Source organism: Podarcis erhardii, assembly GCF_964252035.2.
Source record: "Podarcis erhardii genome assembly, chromosome: 3".
NCBI lineage: Eukaryota > Metazoa > Chordata > Lepidosauria > Squamata > Lacertidae > Podarcis > Podarcis erhardii.
The window spans coordinates 124,523,774-124,546,828 of NC_138507.1; the positions used below are offsets into that span (position 1 = coordinate 124,523,774).

Consider the following 23,055-nt stretch of genomic DNA (forward strand, 5'->3'; position numbering starts at 1 on the left):
CTTCCCCTCCAGGCATGTGGCCCTTTCCGCCCGAACCCGTTCAAGATATGGAGGGCACACGGAGGGCACACGTTCAAGGTATGGAGTCACACTTCTCTGAAGTCTCTCAGCCCCACTCACCTCACAGAGTGTGCGTTGTGGGGGAGGAAGGGAAAGGAGATTGTGAGCTGCTTTGAGACTCCTTCGGGTAGTGATAAAGCGGGATATCAAATCCAAACTCTTCTTGGGACTGGCGGTGAAATATACTCTGAGTCGAGAGTGGATTTCATTCTCTTTATTCAGCTCATAGTGGTGAGGAGGAAAGTTCCCCCACAATATCTGCTTTATATACATTACACAATGGGCTGCACGCGATTGGCTAATTCTGGGATTCTCCTGTGGACCAATCAGTTTGTGGATTCACTTCCACCTGGAGCTCAATTGGGTGGCTCCTGCGGACCAATCATACTGCTGCATTGTTCTAGGACCAATCAGACTGCTGCATTTTGGATCCTATTCAACTCAGTACATAACAGGCAGAGAGGGAGGGTGTCCGGCCATGCAGGGCTCTCTCAGGGCATCTGCCCGCTCCTGCTCCAGGTGTGGGGTGCGTGGCGGCTCCTTGAAGCCTCACCATCCCCTCACTGGGGAAGAACAGGGGAGACCCTGAAGCTCCAGAGGCGCAGCCGAGAGAGGGTGAACGGGGGAGAAGCTGGTCCAGGGGAGGTGGAGGGTAGATCTGCCCTGGGCGGAGGAAGCGAGCTGATGGTTGGCTGCTTGCCCAACAGCACAGAGGGACCATTCTGACCTCCGGACTCAGTTCCTGTCCGCCCAGCCCAGACCCCGTGAAGAGCCGGGGTGACAGAGGACTCCAGTTGGGGCGACACCCAGAGCGAGGCTGGGCTGGAGTCTAGCAGCAAAGGGGGCTTTCAGCTTTGAGCGCCCCTGTTTTTGTTTTTTTTAAAGTTTTCAATGTTAATACAATAAAAATCAAAAAGAAAAAAATAAGGAAAATACAAAAATTAAAAATAATTAAAAACACACAAAGTTTCCATAACTTATTTTCCTTTAACTTATTTCCCCGACCTCCTCATACCTCCCTTTTTTGTATTCCAATTCAGCAAATCCTTATCAATAAACTTTAACCTTCTAAACCTTTTTTCCATATTCTCTTAAAGCATTACAGCTGGAAACCACTTAATTTCTATCTGACATCATTTTAACAATCATTGATTTTACAATATTTCTGTAAATAGTCTTTGAATTTCTTCCAATCTTCTTCCGCCGACTCTTCTCCCTGGTCTCGGATTTCTGACCTGGTTAGTGGGGTAGAAGTGGAAGGATCATTAGGCGCGAGTGATCATGCTCTTCTGAAGTTTACTATACAGCGGAAAGGAGCGGCCAAGCATACTAGGACTCAATTTCTTGACTTTAAGAAAGCCGACTTCATAAAACTTAGGGAAGAACTAAAGAACTTTTAACTGAGTTAAGATTAAAAAAGGATGCGTACAAAAAATGGAAAAGGGGGGAAACCACCAAAGAGGAATTCAAACAAATCGCCAGCACGTGTAGACACAAAGTCAGAAAAGCTAAAGCACAGAATGAACTCTGGCTTGCTAGAGAGGTTAAAAGCAACAAAAAAGGCTTTTATGGGTATGTTCGTAGCAAAAGGAAGAACAAAGAAACAGTGGGGTCACTCAGAGGAGAAGCTGGTGAAATGCAAACAGGGGACACAGAAAGGGCTGAACTCCTCAATGCCTTCTTTGGCTCAGTCTTCGCCGATAAAGAAAACAATGCCCGACCTGAAGAATTTGGAGCAAATGATTCAGCAGAGGAAACACAGCCCAGAATAACTAAGGAGATACTATAAGAATACTTGGCTAGGACCTTCCCTTCCTCTGTTGGGTGAGGCAAGGACCCCTGGACGGTCAGGTCCCGGCAAAGGCGACTGGGGCGCAGAGCCCATCTCCCTTCAGGCCAAGGGAGCCGGCAGTGTTGGTCCGCAGACAGCCTTCCGGGTGATTTAGGCAGCAGGACTAAACCGCTTCTGGTCAGAGCGCCCAGAAACACCACAGTGGTACCTATTTCTCTACTTGCGCTGGTGTGCTTTTGAAGTGCTAGGTTGGCAGGAGCTGGGACAGAGCAAGGGGAGCTCAGTCATGGGGACTGGAAGCACAGACCTTCCGCTGGGCAGCCCAAGTCTCAGTGGCTTATAGACCACAGAACCCCCTGCGCCCCACGACCTGTCCATAGTTGTCAACCTTGCGGTTTTTGCGGGAAGCTCCCTTATTCCCGCTGCTATCCCGGATTGTTAGATATCCTATTGAAAGAAGGTGAGGAGAGGTGACCTCACCTAGGCCCGAAGTCACCCCCCACCAAAGCAGGCTCAAAGCTTCTCTGAGCTTTTCAAAATGATTTTTCTCAGCAGCTAAAAGGCATTAGCTAAGCATCAGAAACATTCCGCTTGCTGTAACTAAAAAGATTGCAACAAAGGGAGGGAACACAGTCCATTGTTTCTCAGGCCTTTCTGATGCCTTCTGGCCTTGCTAAAGAACCACATTGCAACTTCCTTTCTGTCCGGGAACCATGCCAGAACAAGAGATGGAAACATATCTGAACACTTTGAAACCCCTTTCCTGGGAAGGGGGCCAAGAGTCCCAAGACAGCTTTCTGTTCATGCTCAGAGGACTCCTGAGGGAGGAGAAAGGAGGAGGGAAGGGCTATATATGCTTGTGCACATGACTGTGAATTTCATGCATGCTTTTTGTGACTTGTCACACTTGTGCCTGCTACCAGTTCATGGATGGTAGAAATAAAAGCCTTTTCTCCGAAACTATTCCTTGAGTGTCTGTTGACTCCCACTTCCCTTTCCCAGGCGCAATATTTTTCCCACCCGAGGGCAAAGCCTCATAAGGCTACACTATGGACTGTGCCTGGGACAGGGGAGGCTGCTGATCCCTTGCCAGCTCTGGCCCTGCCTGCTCTTTAGCCCTGGCCCCTCCCGGCCCCCCAGGCTCCCGGCCTTTTCCCTGCCCATCCCGGGGGGGGGGGCAGGGGGCTCCTCTGGCCCTTCTCGGCTCCTCCTCCGGCCCCCCGGCTCCCCCCAGAGGAGACCAGCTGGGCGCCGAAGGCTAGGCAAGGGTGAAGAGCAGCTGCGCCCCCTTCCTAGAGAGGACGGGAAAGGACGGCTAGGGAGGCGGGTCTTCCGGAGCCCCTCCCTGTCCCCCCCTCTGCTCTCCTCCGGTGAGTCTCCTCTCCCCCCGGGGGGGGGTCCCCTTGTGGGGAGGGGCAGGCAGGGCTGGGCCAAGGGGGGGCGAGGGGGTTTCCCCAGCTGGGGCTGGACTACAACTCCCCTCCTCCCTGAGCCCTGGCCGGGCTAGCTGGGGGGGGGCGCCCAGCTGGAGAAAGGCTGGTCCAGAGGCCGGACTGAGGACCCCGCGGGGCCCCTAAATGGCAGGGGCTTCCCCAAATGCTCAGATCTGCACCCCCAGACTGAGGAGGAGCCTTGGGGACTCGGAAGGGACCCCAGGGACATCTAGTCCAGCCCCTGCGCTGCAGGAATCTCTGCTCAGTTCCCCCTTGCAGGCGGCCCCCCACCTCCTGCTCAGAAACCTCCAAGGAAGGAGAGGCCGCCATCTCTCCTGGGGGTGACAGGGCCCAGCAGCTCTTCGGTTTCTCCCAAGGCTTAGTCGGAATCTCCTTTCTGCAGGAGATCCAAGAGGAGAGGCCATGGTGGGAAGGAGGGGCAGTGCGGCCTAATGGTTAGAGTGCCAGACTGGGACATGCCACTCAGCCATGAAGCTCCCTGGGTGAGCTTGAGTCAGTCAGTCTCTCTTCGCCTCGCCTTCCTCACAGGGTTGTTGTGCGGGTGAAACAGGGAGCAGGAGAATCACGTATTCCACCCTGAGATCCTGGGAAGATGAAAGTGGTCTGTACGTGTGATAAATCAATCCCAGGGTGCAGGTGGGGTGAAAGAGGCAGCCCCCTCCGAGAGCTGAGAGTAAGTGGGAGACCCTCTCTCCACAGCCCCCTCTGCTCCAGCTCCGGTTCCCCAAGTCCCCTGGCAAGGAGGCTGGGTTGTTACACCACCCTAGGAATTGCGGGAGAGGGCGCTCTCCTGTCCGCTCACCGCATCCTGAACAAACTACGGTTCCCAGGATTCAGGGGAGGAAGCCGTAGCTCTGGAAAGGGCTCTGGTCCTGCTTGGCAGATGCACCACGGGGTCCGGGGTCTTCTTCTTATGCTTTATAATAGAATAATAATAATTTAAAGGGCTCTGGTCCTGCTTGGCAGATGCACCACGGGGTCCGGGGTCGTCTTCTTATGCTTTATAATAGAATAATAATAATTTAAAGGGCTCTGGTCCTGCTTGGCAGATGCACCACGGGGTCCGGGGTCTTCTTCTTATGCTTTATAATAGAATAATAATAATTTAAAGGGCTCTGGTCCTGCTTGGCAGATGCACCACGGGGTCCGGGGTCTTCAAATTGGCCTTTATAATAATAATAGTAAACTATTATTGATACCCAACCCACCTGGCCGGGTTTCCCCAGCCACTCTGGGCGGCTTCCAACAAAAGATTAAAAATACATTAAAACATTAGTGAGTAAAAACTCCCCTAAACAGGGCTGCCTTTAGGAATAAGAGGCCCAAATAAATAGGCTGTCTTCTTGTTTCATTTGTGCATCCCAAAATGGGCAGAGATCTGGGCAGCCCAGTTGTCAGCATGTGGGCTCTTGGTTTGTGAATGGGTCTAAACCAAACCAGGAACAAAGGGGAAAGAGGACAGAAGTGAGTGAGATCAGTCCCCGTGGCCCCCCAAGCGCCAAGTCAGGAGCGCCTCTGGCTGGGCTGAGATTCAGCCTCCTCAAGAGTCATTTTCCTCCTCTGCCATCTGAAGTCTCTGGGTGAAGGCGGGAGGAGCCGGTGATTGACAGCGGAGCCAGGCCGGAGTGGGGGTGCAGTTCCCCCAAAAGGCCACCAGGGGCCGGAGTCTCTCTCTCTCTCTCTCTCTCTCTCTCTCTCTCTGATTGGCTGCCCAGCAAGCAGTCAAAGGGGCGGAGCCAGCACTTTGGGCGGGAAAAGAAAAGGAGCCGTTTCTGAGGGAGTTTTTAGTCAGGGACAGAAAAGGGAAAAGAACAGATTATTGATCATTATGATTATGATTATTTTATCATTTATACCCCTCCCATCCGGCTGGGCTCCCTCAGCCACTCTGGGCGGCTTCCAGCACATATAAAACCATAGTAAAATGTCAACCCTGAAAAGTGAAGCTTCCCCAAAGAGGCCTTCAAGTGAGCCAGGGCTCCTTTGGAGAGATAGAAGCAGAAAGAGGGATCTGGAGAGGCCTGGGCTGAGGGAGGAGAAGGGGCTCCGGATGGAGCCTCTCTGAGGGGAATCTGGTCTCTGGCCAGAGGAAGAGCCGGTGGAGCCTCTGGGGAAGGCAGGCAGGCAGACAGACAGGCAGACGGATGGAGAGACAGGCGTCACATGGGGGGCTGAGTCGGGGGCCGGAGAGGGAGAAGCCAGGGGAAGACCCTCTGAACCAGAGTTTCAGGGACCAGCAGCCTCCCCTGTCCCGGGGACAGTCGACGGGATATCTAACAATCCGGGAGAGCAGTGGGAAGCGGCGCTGGAATAAGGGAATTTCCCGCAAAAAAAGGGGAGCTTGACAGCTATGCTCTGACCAGGGTCTCCTTCCCGTCTGGAGGGGAGAGGTCTTCCCGAAGGAGAAGGGGACCCCGAGGTCGGTGATCTTCTTTGGAAAGACCTCCGCAGTGGCATTGCTCAGAGAACCGGGTCCAGGACGAAAAGCTCCCTTCTCTGGAGGCAAAGAATGAGGCTGCGCCCAAAGCTTTTCACGGAAACGTCTGCCATTGCTAGGGAAGGAGCAGCAAGGCCAGGAAGCATTTGGCCCCCTCTTTTGCACTCCTCAACGTCTCCCTCAAGTGGAAGAACCGATCTGGAGAGAAGCTGCGCCTGTACTACTGTGTTTAGGCCTTTGACATTTTTCCGTTTAGTTTAATAATAACTTAACTTCTACCTGAAAGAATGCCTCTCCTGACCCAACCTTCTTTCACCAACATTTTGTGTAAGAAAAAAAAAGCTTTTCTGGTTTGACCAACTCCTGCCTCAGACTGCAAATCACTAGGTTTTCCCTCAGAAAAGACGCCCCTCCCCCGACAGCCTGTGGCAAACGGTAGAAATTTGGTGGGTCAATCATAATGAGTGAGTCTGCGACATATGAGTTGGTGCTTAGCGGTGGGCTCTGCTCCAGAGGCTCTTCATAGATTGGGGTCCAAGTGAACCCCTCATGTCAGCACCTTGAACGGAGCCCCATTGTTGTGGGGACTCAGTGAGGAGGGGTAGACGCATGGATGCCCCCGGAGATCCTTGAAGGAAAAGGTGGGATAGAAATGCCATTAATAAAGAAAGGGAGCCCAGCCCATCATCTGGGTGCTGCCAGATGGGTCTGGCATGACTTGTTTTCGAGAAACCTGTGCTGGGTCTTAGTAATCACAGCATCCTTTTCTCAGTCCTCACAGACTGACGGTTTAATTATCTGTTCTAGGACCTTCCCCGGTTGCCTGGTATCAATCATTAGCTCACCGGTCGGTAGTTTTTCCTGTTTTTGAAGATGGGGACAACATTTGCCCCCCTCCAGTCTGCAGGAACCTCACCTGTTCTCCAAGAATCCTCAGAGCTCTAGGTGAAGGCTCTGAGCTTACATCCCCAAGCTCCTTCAGTACCTTGGATGCAGCTCAGCAGGTCCTGGAGATCTGAATTCACTTGAAGAAGCCATGCGTTCAGTTACTTCCTCTTTTCCGATCCTGGACTTCAGCTCCCTCCTTACATCATTTATTCTTTTATCACTAGGTTGGGCATCACTTTCCTTATGCAGCCACACTGTTTTCCCTAGATGCCTCTCACTTTTCTTTCCTGTTGGCACTGCCTGCATTTGGGCCTTCAATATTTCACCTTGAAGAAGCTCCCATTTATTTCAGTATTTCAGAACATAGGATCTCCCCCAGTATCTCCTTAAGTCTTTTTAAATTGCCCACCTTAAAGTGAATTCCTGACTACACTCAGCTTTCGTTTCCCTCTGTCTCAGGAGACCTCAAGAGGACATGATCACTTCTGAGTTTCCCAGTACTTCCACTTGGTTGATCAGTTCCCATCTGTTATTGAGGACTAGGTCCAAGATAGATGATCCCCTTCTTGTTTCTTCCACCTTCTGGGTCATGAAATTGTCAGTGAGGCAATTCTGCATGGTCACTTTCCTTAGACCAGGGCCAGAGGCTTACTTCTCTTTCTTCTTACTTTTTTTTCCTGTTAATGAAAGTTCAGAGTCGGGGCTGTGGTGCAGTCCAGCCCTGGCTCCTGGCAAGACTCATCCACGCTTGCTCAGGAAACATTTCTCTTCTCCTGACCATGTATCAGTCTGATAACAGACCAATATGTTTGCTTTGTAGGATTTGCTAGCACCTCTAAATTGGACCATCAGAACTTGGCAGAAAGCGAAAGGATTCCTTCCGATCTCTTGGAGGCTTCATGAGAGCCCAGATGGATGAGCAAGACTCAGCTGGCCCTGAAGCAGGAGGAGGCCCTGCCCCCCAAACTGGGAGCAGTGGGAGATTTGGGGGAAATTCAGAGCAGAAGATCCCAGGTGAGGAGGACACCCTCCGCTCAGAGGTGCAGAGCCAGCAGTTGACGCAGTCTGGCTCTCAGGAGGCCAAAGGACCCCGAGAGGCTTGCGGACGACTCCACCACCTCGACTGTCGGTGGCTGAAGCCAGGAAGTCATACCAAAGCTGAGATGCTGGACCTGGTGATCTTGGAGCAGTTCCTGGCTGTCCTTCCGCTGGAGATGGAGAGCTGGGTGAGGGAATGCGGAGCAGAGACCAGTTCCCAGGCTGTAGCCCTGGCCGAAGGTTTCCTCCTGAGTCAGGCGGAGGAGAGAAAGCAGGCAGAGCAGCAGGTGAGAGAGACTTTCCTCTGGAAACTCACAAGGGGCTCCAAGCAAGACAGGGCGCCTTCCAAGATGCTCTCCTAACGGCTGCCCCTCTTTGGAGAAGCAAGGGATGAGATCTGCTCCGATCATTCCTTTTCTAATCCTTCTCCCCATTCTCTGTTTTAAATCCTTGCTACTCTTTCAGGGAAAGGGTCTCTTTGCGGAAATGGGCCTGGATTCCTGTGAGGCAGAAAAGACTCTGTTGGACACCAGAGGGAGGCCACTGGGTAAGGAGGAACTCGTCTTTCTTCTCATTCTGTGGATCTTGAAACTAATCTTTGGGTTCTGTTCATCTTTGGGGGGGGGGAGGCACTTGGGGCCAAGAGCCCAAAGGGGGGCAGATGTATTTTGAAGAACAAAAATTTGAAATGGGTACAATGTCAAAATGCACTCAACAAGCAAGACCTTTTCTTAGAAGTTTTCTTCTAAGTTGGAACTGTAATGGACTGAACCTTCCCAGAAAAAGGCGTGAGGTTTTTCATATTTTGAAAAGAGAACAATTGGATCTGATTTGTCTACAAGAAACCCACGTGACTAAGGCACATAGAAAATTGCTTATAAATAAAAGATTAGGACAGGAATTTATTTCATCAGATAAAGTAAAGAAAAGAGGAGTGGTGATTTATGCAAAGGAAAAGCTGGCCCCAAAGTTGATTTTTAAAGATGAACAAGGAAGATTCCTGGCAATTGAAATACAGGTCCAAGGGGAAAAATATCTGACAGTTGGAATCTATGCACCGAATGAAGGGAAGGCAGAATTTTTTAAGAAGTTGCACGAGACTCTAATGGATTATTTGGACTATAATGTAATTATGATGGGAGATATGAATGGCGTGGTTTCCACAAACATGGATAAAGCACAAAGACAGGTGGTCTCTAAAGATGGGAGATTACCAAAGACTTTATTTGAAATGACTGAAAATATGGACTTGATCGATATCTGGAGAACAAGGAACCCTCTTGAGAGAGAGGGAACCTTCTTCTCGGAAGCAAAAATGACATGGACAAGAATTGATCAAATATGGGTTACTAGTGGGATGGCTCCAAAGATAAAAAAAGTAGAAATCTGCTCAAAGACTTGCTCCGACCATAATGCCCTAAAGATGGCGATGAAATTAACAACAGCTGGTTCCTTCTGATGGGGAATGAATGACACCCTATTTAGAGACGATGAGATCCTTAAAAAGGCCCAAAAAACTCTGAAAGACTACTTCGAGATAAATCTGAAGACAGAGGTGGAGAAAAGAGTAATTTGGGACACAAGTAAGGCCGTGATGCGAGGTTTCCTAATACAACAGAACTCCTTAAAGAGGAAAAAACAAAATGAGAAGAAAGATGAGATTTTGGAAAAGATAAAAGAAGGTGAAAAGAAACTCAGGTCAAAACCAAAGTCCCATGAGATTTTGAGAGAAATTAAATTTTACCAGTTGCAGTATATGGAATTGATGAATCAAGAGATAGAATGGAAAATTAAACAAATGAGACAAAGGACATTTGAATCAGCAGACAAATGTGGGAAACTTCTAGCATGGCAACTGAAGAAGAGACAAAAACTGAACACAGTTACAAATTTGGAAGTGGAAGGAAAGAACATTTATAAACCAAATGAGATTAGTAATTGTTTTCAGTGTTAGTTCAGGAGACTGTATGCACGAGGGCCAGAGAAAGAAGGAGAAATAGATGATTTTCTTAAGAAATATGGATTACAAAAAAATTCACAACAAAGTACAATGGTCTTGAATGAGAAAATAACAGAACAAGAAATAGAGGGTGCCATTCAAAATATGCAACTGGGGAAATCTCCAAGACCAGATGGATTGACTTCCAGATATTACAAAGCTTTGAAGGAATGGTTAGTACAACCACTGAAGGAGGTTTGTAACGAAATTTTAGAGGGGGAAAAGGCACCTGAATCGTGGAAAGAAGCATTTATTACGCTTATACCAAAAACTGAGACTGAAAAGAACCAGATTAAGAACTACCGCCCTATATCATTACTTAATGTGGATTACAAAATATTTGCTGACATTTTAGCAAAAAGACTGAAGAAGGTGTTGGTGGAAGAGATTCATAAGGACCAGGCGGGCTTTCTCCCAGGGAGACATTTGTCAGATAATGTGAGAAATATAATAGACATTATGGAATTGCTAGAAGTTAACATTAATACGAAGGCAGTATTAATATTTGTGGATGCGGAGAAAGCCTTTGACAATATTTCTTGGAGTTTCATGAAGAAGAATCTCCATGGGATGGGGGTAGGTCAAGGTTTTGAAAATGGTATAGGTGCAATATATTCTGAACAAAAAGCAAAGTTAATTGTAAACAATGTGGTTAGTGAAGAACTTTCTATAGAAAAAGGGACACGACAGGGGTGCCCAATATCCCCATTACTTTTTATATCTGTCTTGGAGGTTTTGTTAAATATGATCAGGGGGGACCAGCTGGTTAAAGGAATTCAGGTCGGAGCTAAACAATACAAATTGAGGGCTTTTGCAGATGATTTAGTATTGACCTTACAAGAGCCAGACACTAGTACGAAAAGAGTTTTAGAATTAATTCAAGTTTTTGTGTTGTTTTTTTTAATAAATATTTATTAAAGTTTTTAAATATAAATGCACAAATAATAAACGATCTTACTTCTATCACAACAATTTCATCACTTCTTTGGACTCCCTCACGTCTCCCGCTCCCATTTACATCGTTAAAAATTTTTTCCAAACAAATTATCAACTTATTTACAATCTCATGTCCACTCATTCAAATATAATCTAGCACTTCTTCCAAAAAATTTTATATTTTCTTTAGTCTCACTTATCATCAAATTTAAATCTAATTTAGTGGTGGCCAGTTTTTTATAATCTAGCATCCTTCTTAACATTCAACCAAATTACAATGTTTTTGTAGATACATCTTGAATTTCTCCCAGTCTTCCTCCATCTTCTCTTCTCCCAGATCACGGATTCTGCCAGTCATCTCGGCCAGTTGCATATAGTCCATCAGCTGCATCTGCCACTCTTCCAGTGTGGGTAGATCTTGAGTTTTCCAGTTTTTTGCGATGAGAATCCTTGCTGCCGTTGTTGCATACATAAAAAATGTTCGGTCCTTCTTTAACACCTTCTGGCCGACAATACCCAGAAGGAAGGCCTCTGGTTTCTTAGTGAAGGTATACTTAAATACCTTTTTCAGCTCATTATATATCATTTCCCAGAAGACCTTCACCTTAGGGCATGTCCACCAGAGGTGAAAGAATGTTCCTTCATTTTCTTTACATTTCCAACATTTATTATCAGACGAATGGTATATTTTGGCAAGTTTAACTGGGGTCATGTACCATCTATATATCATTTTCATTACATTTTCCTTCAGAGCATTACATGCGGTGAAGTTCAACCCAGTGGTCCACAACCTTTCCCAGTCCTCAAACATAATGTTATGCCCAATGTCCTGTGCCCATTTTATCATAGCCGATTTAACCATTTCGTCTTGTGTATTCCATTTTAGCAGCAAGTTATACATTCTAGATAGTACCTTGGTCTTTGGTTCTAACAATTCTGTTTCTAACTTCGATTTCTCCACCTGGAACCCTAACTTTTTATCATTTTTAAAAACTTCTTTAATCTGAGCATAGTGTAACCAGTCTCGCACCTTATCCTTCATTTTCTCCAAACTCTGCAATTTCCAATTGTCTCCATCTTTTTCTAATATTTCCCAATATTTTGGCCATTTGGCCTCCATATTGGGTCTTTTTCGGGCCTTAGCCTCCAGAGGTGAAAGCCACCTTGGGGTTTTATTTTCCAATAAGTCTTTATATTTTGTCCAGACATTAAACACTGCTTTCCTGACAATATGGTTCTTAAAGGCCTTATTGATCTTAACTTTGTCATACCATAAGTATGCATGCCAACCAAAAGCATTGTTAAAACCTTCCAGGTCCAGTACGTCAGTGTCTTCGAGAAGTAGCCAGTCTTTTAGCCAGCAGAAAGCTGCGGCTTCATAGTACAACTTTAAGTCCGGCAGGGCAAAGCCCCCTCTTTCTTTCGCATCTGTTAATATCTTAAACTTAATTCTGGGCTTTTTGCCCTGCCAGACAAATTTAGATATATCTTTCTGCCACTTCCGGAAGCACTCCGTTTTGTCCACAATCTGTAATGTTTGAAACAAAAACAACATTTTTGGCAATACATTCATCTTAATAGCAGCAATTCGGCCTAACAAAGAAAGCTTCAATTTTGTCCAACTATCCAAGTCTCTCTTAATTTCAGACCAACATTTTTCATAGTTATCCTTGAATAGACTCAGGTTTTTTGCTGTTATGTTTACCCCTAGGTACTTTACCTTTTTAACCATAGTTAGTTCTGTTTCTCTCTGAAACCGTTCTGACTCTATATCTGTCAAATTTTTTCCCAGCACCTTGGTTTTCTGTTTGTTTAATTTAAATCCCGCCACCCGACCAAAGTCCTGAATCAATTGTAATACTCTTTTCGTACTAGATTCTGGCTCCTGCAGGGTCAAAACTAGGTCATCTGCAAAAGCTTTAAGTTTGTATTGTTTCGCTCCGACCTGAATCCCTTCCACCAACCGGTCCCCTCTGATCATGTTCAAGAGCACCTCCAGAACCGAGATAAATAACAGAGGGGAAATCGGGCAGCCTTGTGTTCCTTTTTCAATTTTGAACTCTTCTGTAACCACATTGTTAACTATCAATTTAGCCTTTTGTTCTGAATATATTGCATCAATCCCATTCTCAAACCCCCGTCCCACTCCCATTTCTTTCAAATTTCCCTTCATAAATTTCCAAGAAATATTATCAAAGGCCTTCTCCGCATCTATAAAAATTAACACTGCTTTTGTATTTATGTCTGTTTGCAAAAGTTCCAAAATGTCAATAATGTTCCTAGTATTGGCAAACATATGTCTACCTGGGAGAAAGCCTGCCTGGTCTTTATGAATTACTTCATTAAGAACTCTTTTAAATCTACTTGCCAAAATGTCTGCAAATATTTTGTAATCCACATTCAGAAGGGAGATGGGACGATAGTTTTTGAGTTGTGTCTTTTCAGTTTCAGATTTTGGTATCAATGTGATAAAGGCTTCCTTCCACGATTCCGGCGCCTTCTTCCCTTCCATAATTTCATTACAGACCTCCATCATTGACCTCCATCAGATAGTCTTTTAATGTCTTATAATACTTGGAAGTCAAGCCATCTGGCCCTGGAGATTTGCCCAGTTGCATGTTCTGAATGGCTTGTTCAATCTCTTGTTGTGTTATTTTGTTGTTCAGGATTAATCTGTTTTTTTGTGACAACTTTGTTAGTCCATTTCTTTCCAAAAATTGTTTAATCTCAGCCTCATCTTGCGGCCCTTGAGTGTATAATTTTTTGAAGTATCTCTGGAAGCACTTTCTAATTTCCATGGGGTTCTGAATGTTTCTTCCTTCAATTTCTAGATTTGTAACTGTATTTAATTTCTGTCTCTTCTTCAACTGCCAAGCAAGCAGTTTCCCACATTTATTCGCCGATTCAAAAGTTTTTTGTTTCATTAATTTAATCTTCCATTCTACTTCCTGGTTTATCAATTTAGAATATTGTGCTTGGTATAGTTTAATTTCTCTCAGAATCGGCTGTGACTTCGGATTTGATCTTAATTTCTTCTCCAATTCTTTAATTTTCTGCAAGATCTTATCTTTCCTTTCATTTTGTGTCCTTTTCTTTACGGCGTTCTGTTGTATCAAGAACCCCCTCATCACAGCTTTGCTTGCGTCCCAGATAGTTCTTTTTTCCACCGTAGTGTTCATATTTATCTCGAAATAATCCTTCAGAGTTTTTGGGGCCTTCTTAATAATCTCCTGATCTAGAATTAATTCAAGTTTTTGGTCAGGTAGCAGGATTCAAGCTGAATAAGCAAAAAACTAAAGTCTTGGAGAAAAACCTAACAATTGCAGAAAAAGAGAGGTTCCAAAGTGAGACAGGATTAATGGTGGCTAAGAAAGTGAAATATTTAGGGATCAACATGACATCTAAGAATGTGAATCTATTTAAAGACAACTATGATAAATGTTGGACAGAAGTAAAGAAAGATCTAGAAATATGGTCAAATTTGAAACTTTCCTTGTTAGGCCGAATTGCTGTTATTAAGATGAATGTATTGCCTAGAATGCTATTTTTGTTTCAGACTTTACAGGTTGTGGACAGAATGGACTGTTTCAAGAAGTGGCAGAAAGATATATCTAAATTTGTCTGGCAGGGTAAAAAGCCCAGAATAAAATTTAAGATATTAACTGATGCAAAAGATAGAGGGGGGTTTGCCCTGCCGGACTTAAGACTTTACTATGAATCGGCAGCTTTCTGCTGGTTGAAAGATTGGCTACTTCTTGAGAATACGGACATTTTGGATTTGGAAGGGTTTGATAATAGATTCGGTTGGCATGCATATATATGGTATGACAAGGTTAAAATTCATAAAGGATTTAAAAACCATATCGTTAGGAAAGCATTATATAATGTTTGGATTCAATATAAGGATTTGCTGGAAAATAAAACCCCTAGGTGGCTGTCACCAATGGAAGCTAAGGAGGTGAAAAAACTTAATATGGAATCTAAATGGCCAAGATATGACGAAATTTTAGAGCAAGATGGTGGGAAAATTAAATTACAGAGTTTCGAGAAATTGAAGTTTAAAGTAAGAGATTGGCTTCACTATTATCAAATAATGGAGGTGTTTAAACAAGACAGGAAAATTGGCTTCCAGCTGGAGAGATCAAAACTAGAAACAGAACTGTTAGAACCCAATACTAAGAATCTATCAAGAATGTATAACTTGCTGTTGAAGTGGAATACATTAGATGAGACAGTTAAATCAGCTATGATTAAGTGGGCACAAGACTTTGGTTATGACATTATGTTTGCTGACTGGGAACAGTTATGGACCACCGGTATAAAATTCACGGCATGTAACGCCTTAAGAGAAAATATTATGAAAATGATTTACAGGTGGTACATGACCCCGGTCAAGCTTGCAAAAAATTATCATTTGCCCAACAATAAATGCTGGAAATGCAATGTGACTGAAGGTACCTTCTATCACCTTTGGTGGACTTGCCCGAGGATTAAGGCCTTCTGGGAAATGATCTATAATGAAATTAAGAAGGTACTTAAATGTACCTTTCATAAGAAACCAGAGGCATTTCTCCTGGGCATGGTCGGCCAACTGGTGTCAAGGAAGGATAAAACGTTTTTTATGTACGCTACTACAGCAGCAAGGATTCTCTTAGCAAAGTATTGGAAGACACAAGAACTACCTACGCTGGAAGAATGGCAGGCGGAGGTGATTGACTATATGGGATTGGCGGAGATGACTGGCAGAATCCGTGATCAAGAAAAAGAGACGGTGGAAGAAGATTGGAAGAAATTTAAAGTATATCTTAAGAACTATTGCAAAATTAATGAGGACTAAAATGTCAAGGGAAAGGAAAATATAGAATTACAGCCGTAACCGAATAAGTATGAGAATGAAATTAAAATAAGAAAATGTTATTATTTGATTGACGTGAGGAGTTGTTGGAAAAAAGTTTAAAACAGGATGCAGAAAAGGGGAGGTAAGGGGAAGTCCGGGAAGTAAGGTTAATGAAAAAGAGATTTTGAAATTATACATTGTCAGAGCTGCCCAAGGTCCCAGCTCACAGAGGACCAACGCCAGGTCGTCGTTATATACAAAAGTCTTTATGGAAGTTCAGTTTCCATTTCAAAGCCGTAGCGCGCAGCTCTACGTCTTAAATCCTAGACCGCTGAAGCTCCGTCTGAATCTCCTCCCCCCTGACACCAGTTTAAGACTCTAGCCCTGCTCCGCCTCTTCCTCTGCTCTCTCCTCCTCTGGGTCCTCCTGTCCGCTGGGGCATTCCCCTTTCTGGACTCTTCTGACGCTGAGTCCCCTGACTCCTCCCCCTGCCTCCGACGGGCTTTAGGACCTGGTTCCCAATCCTTGTTCCCTGCTGTCCCGCGCGCCTGTACATTTGAACTTGGCTCTCGCGCCAAACCAGTGACCTTCCTCCTGACCGTTACACTGCTTCTGTCACTGCTTCCCTCTTCCGGGATGCTAGCTGGAACTGACCTCCCCTCCGTTGCCTGACTCTCCGATGGAGGCGTGGTCAGCCCTGACTCATCTTCTCTCCCTCCTGGAGGAGACGCTGGCCCCGATACCTGGGACTCTTCCCCCCCACTATGCTCTGGTGGGGAAGCTGGTCCTGATCTCCAACTGCTGCTCTGGGAGTCCCCGCTGGCCCCTTGCTTCTGGAGTGTCCCCCTTGGGACCCCCCTTGACCTGGCCACCGGCGCCCCCTTCTGTGAATCTTCCGATTCGCTGGAGAGGCTCATGGAATCTCTCGGGCCACTGTCATCTCCTACGCTGCCCTCAGATTCTTCCCCTTCACCCTCCATTTCCTCTCTTCCCTGTGCTTCTGCTCCTGAGCCCCTGACATCCATCCCCCCCTCGAAGCCCCCCCTTCCCCCCTCTCCCTCTTCTGGTGTGGGTTCCGGGTGCTCCAGTGTTGTGGGGGTGAGTGCAGGATACAGTTCATCCCCCCTGGTGTGCAGCCAGCCGGCTGGATCCTGCCAGTCCGTGACGGGCTCGTCGACGTCGATCTCCTCTGCTTCCATTTCTCTGCAGGTGTGCTCGAGCCCAGGATGCTCCCCCAACACGTCCATGTCCCCCTCTCCCCCTGTTGCCTCGGGTGATGTTGCGTGCAAGGGCCCTCCTGGCAGTTCCCTGCTCCACCCCACCTCCGGTTGATCTTCCCACCAATAAGAGCGGTCTGTGCCAAACCCTGAGATTGATCCCTCTGGGGAGGTAGTCTCTGGCGCCTTTTCCTCAGCTGATGAGAACCCCTGGAACGTGCTGGCTGAGAGTGTGGGTGTGAAAAGATATTCATCGAAATAATCTGCCGGCATGGGTCTGTGTGGGAAGAGTGCATGAAACTCGTCTTTGAGGTAGTGCTCCTCCACCGCATAGTAAGGAACCCACCTGTTGTCGCTTGCCGGGGTACCTTCCCTGGCTAGGAGATATTCAACCCCCTCTTCCCCCCATCTCAAGTCTAAAATCTCTGTGACCTCGTTGAGTGGCTCTGCTCTCGGTGACCCCCCCTTCGTGGGCGCCTCGCTGAGCGGGCCTGGTGTGGTCCCTGGCGCCTGAAACCTGTGGGGTGCCTTGTAGGGTGTGAGCACTGATCTATGAAAGACCGGATGCATTCTGGAACCCTCCGGGAGTGTCAGCCGGAAGGCTACTGGATTGATCTGTGCCTCGACTTGGTAAGGCCCTAGCTGCTTGTGTCCGAGCTTCTTCTTAGCTAACGATCTGGCCGGCACTGCCTGGGCTGCTAACCAGACCCAGTCCCCCACCTGGATGTCTTCCCCAACTCTCCTGTGTCTGTCTGCCTGCATCTTGTAGGCGTGTTTTGCTAGCTCCAACTGCCGTCGGAGTTACTCTTGGACCTCCTGTAACTCCGCTGCCAAGGCCTCTGCTCCCTGTGGCTCCCCCTCCCCCACTCTTTCTAATCCCGGGAAGGTTCTGGGATGCCGCCCATTATTGGCGAAGAACGGTGTCACCCCCGTGGACACGTGCTTCGTGTTGTTGTAGGCAAACTCGGCCAGCGGTAGGTAGTCCACCCAGGTCGATGGCTGTTGATTCGCGTAGCATCTCAGGTACTGCTGCATGATGGCGTTGACCCTCTCCGCTTGTCCGTTGGTCTGCGGGTGTAGTGCCGACGCTAAGTTGATCTTGACGTTCAGGATGCCCAGCAGCTTCTGCCAGAAGTTCGAGATGAACTGGCGACCCCGGTCGGACAGGATGGACCGCGGTAAGCCGTGCACTTTGAACACGTGGTCTATGAACAGTTTGGCGGTCTGTTCCGCCGTGGCCACCTTCGCGCAAGGAATGAAGTGCGCCATCTTGGTGAACATGTCTACGACCACGAGTACTGCCGTTTTGCCCCACGAGCTGGGCAGATCTGTGACAAAGTCCAGAGCCACTCTCTCCCACGGTTCGAGCGGCGTTTGTAGCGGTTCCAGCAGTCCCGCCGGCGGCCTGTGTACTGGCTTGGCCCTTTGGCATGTGTCACACCTAGTAACGTACTCTGCGACTTCTCCCCTCATCTTGGGCCACCAAAAATCTCTGGCTACTAAGTCCGCCGTCTTGTCCTTGCCGAAGTGCCCGGCGCTGGGCGCATCGTGTAACTGCTGCAGTACTTTCGTGCGGAGTTCGTCTCCCGGCACGTAGAGGGCTCCTTTGCGGATGAGCAGTCCGTCGCGTATCTGGAACTCGTCGTCCTTCGCTGTGCCTCTTCGCACCTCCTCCATCTTGGATTGTGCGAAGGAATCCGCCTGCAGCGCGCGACATACCGCATCCAGGTCCACGGTGGCTGAAGCGCATGCCCACGCTTTCGGTGCGAAAATGTGTTTGGCCGCCACCGGTGCCGCTTCCTCGAGATACTGCGGCTTCCTGGATAGCGCATCCGCCATGACGTTGTTGTCTCCCGGGATGTATTCTATCCGGAAGTTAAAATCCGCAAAGAACTCCGCCCAGCGGATGTGTCTCTGGTTCAGGAACCGCGCTGTGCGCCAGTACTCCAGGTTCTTATGGTCCGTGCGGACCTGCACCGTGTGTTTGGCTCCGATGAGGAAGTGCTGCCACGCCTTGAAGGCTGCATGAATGGCCAGCAACTCCCTGTCCCAGATGGTGTAGTTCTGCTCCGACTTGCTGAGTTTCCTGGAGTAGAAAGCACACGGCCTCCAGTCCCCTTGCGGATCTTGCTGCAACAGGACCGCCCCCACGGCTCTGTCCAAGGCGTCCGTTTCAACCCTCATTGGTTGGCTGGGGTTGACGTGTAGCAGCTGTTCTTCGGACTCAAAGAGACGCTTGAGTCTCTGAAAGGACTGCTCCGCTTGGTCCGTCCAGATGAATTTCTTCTTCTTGGAGCTGAGGGTGTCCGTGATGGCCGCCGTCTGCATCGCGAACCCCTTGATGAACTTGCGATAAAAGTTGGCGAAGCCGACAAACTTCTGGACCTCCTTCCGATTACGCGGGCTCTTCCAGTCCAACACCGAGCGGACCTTGGTGCTGTCCATGGCGAGTCCCTTGTCGGACAGCTTGTAGCCCAGGAAATCCACCTCCGTCATGTCGAACTGGCACTTCTCCAGTTTGGCGTAAAGTCTGTGCTCCCGTAGTCTCTGCAGAACTTCCTTGAAGTCCTTCTCGTGGGCCTCCTGCGATTCCGAGAAGATCAGAATGTCGTCCAGGAAGCAGACGCACTTCTTGTAGAGAAGTCCCGCTAACACGTGGTGCATGAAGGCTTGGAAACAGTGGGAGCCATTTTGCAAGCCAAACGGCATAACTCTGTATTCATAGGTGCCCAAAGGCGTAAACATGGCTGTTTTCCACTCGTCGCCCTCCCTCATGCGTATAAGGTTGTACGCCCCTCGCAGATCCAACTTGGTGAAGATGCGACCCTTCCTCACCGTCGCGAGCAGGTTGTCGATCTTGGGCATGGGGAATGCCGTGGGCTTCGTCCTCGAATTTATGACCCTGTAATCAACTACAAGCCTCTTTTGGGGCGTGTCTTTTTTCTTCACAAAAAACACTGGACTGCCCCCCACTGCTTTGGATTCTTGGATGAATCCCCGCTTCAAGTTGTGATCTATGAACTCCCTGAGTTCTTGCAGTTCATCTTCAGACATGGAATACAGTTTTCCAGTCGGCAGTGTTGCCCCCGGCAGGAGGTCAATCTTGCAGTCGTAGGGCCTGTGGGGAGGCAGCTTGTCCGCTTCCTTCTCGCAGAAGACCTCCAAAAACGCCTTGTACTTGTCGGGTACCGCTTGCAGCATGCCCAAGTGTAGCTGTGGTTCATCCTCTTGCCCCTCATCTTCCTGGCTGGTCAGGATACAGTGTTCTGCGCAGTAGGAGGAGCAGAAGGTCAGTTGACGCTGGTACCATGCTAATGCCGGGCTGTGCCTGTCCAGCCAACTCATGCCCAATACTATGGGTGTGTCTGACAGGTGAGTGACGTTGAAGCTGATGACTTCGCGGTGATTCCCAATTCGCATCACCATAGGCGGTGTTTGCTGTACCACCTGTCCTCCCAGTAGCTCTCTTCCATCAACCGTGACGACGTTCAGGGGCATAGTGGCCGGTAAAAGCGCTATGCGATGTTGTTTGACGAAATCCCCTCCTATAAAGTCTGCATTACTACCAGAGTCAATGGTAATAGGGACTTCCATGGTGAGTCCATTGGGGAGCTGGAGTGATGCAGTGAGTTGCACCACTGGTTTGGGCGGGAGGGGGTCTGTGGGCTGTAAAATCTCTGGGGACTGCTTCACTGACTCGCCTGGCTGGGCCCCAGTGGCTCTGCCTCCAACCAGGCTTGGTCATTTCCCTGTAGCTGTTCCCCCTGCTGAACTGCTCCCCTTACTGTTGCTGAGGCTGCAGTGTGCTTGTGGAGCCTCTGGGGACACTCTCTGGCCATGTGCTGTGCACTGTCGCAGATGTAACACTTCCTGCTCCCTCTAGGAGGCTTCACCTTGACTGCTCCTGGTGTTTGGGCTCTGGTTGCTGTCTGAGCCCTGGCACCACCTATTTCCATCGGCTCTTCTCCCCCTCCCAGTGGAGGTGTGGACTGGGCGCGCGCTGTCTCTCTGGGTAAGAAAGGAGGTGATCTGGCTGGTGTGCGTCCTAAACGTCCTTCATCCTTGCTCCAAGGGCGTTCTTCCAGACGCACCCCTATTGTCAGCGCTCTTTGGACGACTTCCTCAGTGCTCTGGGGTCTCTCCCCCCTCGCAATTTCATCTTTCACAGCCCCATTCAGCCCCTCCCGGAACAGGTCTCGGATGGCAGCTGAGTGCTTCTCCCATCCCAGCGCATTAACCAAAAAAGCGGGAGTGATATTGTCTCACAGTGGCTTTGCCCTGCCTCAGCCCATGCATTTCCCTCCTGGCAACGTCCACATCCACTGTAGATTGAAAACAAGCATCCATAGCCTTAATAAAGGCATCTGCATTTTGGAGGGCGGGATCATTGTCGCGCCAAAGATTGCGCAGCCACGCTTTAGCTTCCCCATGCAGATGAGTTAGTATGAAGCCTACTTTCTCCTCCTCATCTCTAAAGTCTTTCTGAAGCAACTTGAGCGCGAACACTACGTCTGCTCTGAAGTTAGGATACTGCTGCAGGCTCCCATCGAAATGAGACACGAGGCTGCCCCCCCTCTTTCCGAGGCCAATCCCCTCCGGCTTGGCACCTGGCAGCCCCCCCTTGCTCAAAGTTTCCAACCTGGTTTGCAGATCCTGGCAGAACGCGGCTGCTTCCTCCTCTCTCTTTCTGGATGCTGCTACTTCCATGGAAAGCCTCGTGACTGCTTCTTGCAGGGCTGTCATTTTCTCCTCTGTAGCCATCCTTCCCGATCTTCGTGAGCTCGCAAAACACCAAGTCTTGCCCCTCGCTGCGTCAACTCACGCTGCGAAGGTTTTATGGAGACGGAACTTACTGTCAGAGCTGCCCAAGGTCCCAGCTCACAGAGGACCAACGCCAGGTCGTCGTTATATACAAAAGTCTTTATTGAAGTTCAGTTTCCATTTCAAAGCTGTAGCGCACAGCTCTAAGTATTAAATCCTAGACCGCCGAAGTTCCGTCTGAATCTCCTCCCCCCTGACACCAGTTTAAGACTCTAGCCCTGCTCCACCTCTTCCTCTGCTCTCTCCTCCTCTGGGTCCTCCTGTCCGCTGGGGCATTCCCCTTTCTGGACTCTTCTGACGCTGAGTCCCCTGACTCCTCCCCCTGCCTCCGACGGGCTTTAGGACCTGGTTCCCAATCCTCGTTCCCTGCTGTCCTGCGCGCCTGTACATTTGAACTTGGCTCTCGCGCCAACCCAGTGACCTTCCTCCTGACCGTTACACTGCTTCTGTCACTGCTTCCCTCTTCCGGGATGCTAGCTGGAACTGACCTCCCCTCCGTTGCCTGACTCTCCGATGGAGGCGTGGTCAGCCCTGACTCATCTTCTCTCCCTCCTGGAGGAGACGCTGGCCCCGATACCTGGGACTCTTCCCCCCCACTATGCTCTGGTGGGGAAGCTGGTCCTGATCTCCAACTGCTGCTCTGGGAGTCCCCGCTGGCCCCTTGCTTCTGGAGTGTCCCCCTTGGGACCCCCCTTGACCTGGCCACCGGCGCCCCCTTCTGTGAATCTTCCGATTCGCTGGAGAGGCTCATGGAATCTCTCGGGCCACTGTCATCTTCTCCTACGCTGCCCTCAGATTCTTCCCCTTCGCTCTCCATTTCCTCTTCCCTGTGCTTCTGCTCCTGAGCCCCTGACATACATGTTTATATGTTTTTGTATGTTTCTCTGTGTGTGTTGTTTTGTTCATAATCTGTGTTGGAAAATCAATAAAAAACTATTATAAAAAAACAAGCAAGACCTTTTCCATGGCACATCTATGGCACTTATCTCTAAGTGCTGAACCTCTAGTTACAGGTAGGTAGCTGTGTTGGTCTGCCGTAGGTGAAACAATATTAAAAAATTCCTTCCAATAGCACCTTAGAGACTAATTAAGTTTGTTATTGGTATGAGCTTTCGTGTGCATGCAAACTACTTCAGATACACTGAAACAGGCTGCTGAAAGATAATAATAATAATAATAATAATAATAATAATAATAATAATAATAATATCTTTATTGTCATTGCCCCCTCTCGGGGACAACGAAATTACTTGGCTGCTCCATCCACCCAGGTAGGGCACTCCACTCAAAATCAGAACAACTATAAAAACACTAATTAAAACAATATAGTATAATACAGCAAGGAAGATTAGATGACTTTCAAAGTCCAGTTACAGATAGGTAGCCGTGTTGGTCTGCCATAGTCAAAACAAAACAAATTCCTTCCAGTAGCACCTTAAAGACCAACTAAGTCAGTTCTTGGTATGAGCTTTCGTGTGCATGCTGTGTATCTGAAGAAGTGTGCATGCACACAAAAGCTCATACCAAGAACTGACTTAGTTGGTCTTTAAGGTGCTACTGGAAGGAATTTGTTTTG

The 23,055-nt window shown here is 48.2% G+C and overlaps 1 protein-coding gene across 2 annotated transcripts in view; it reads left to right on the forward strand.

Moving 5' to 3' along the window:
• The window catches only part of LOC309337773 (uncharacterized protein), a 40,736-nt gene that overhangs the window by 13,160 nt on the left and 4,521 nt on the right, over positions 1-23,055 (forward strand). The window contains exons 2-3 of one of the 2 annotated variants that reach the window (XM_081854603.1): positions 7,452-7,645; positions 8,135-8,216. In XM_081854603.1, coding sequence (XP_081710729.1) covers positions 7,547-7,645; positions 8,135-8,216 — 181 coding nt within the window. In that variant the 5' untranslated portion in view covers positions 7,452-7,546. Of the gene's footprint in view, positions 1-7,202; positions 7,957-8,134; positions 8,217-23,055 lie in introns of those variants that run through there. The other variant, XM_081854602.1, reaches the window with a different exon arrangement.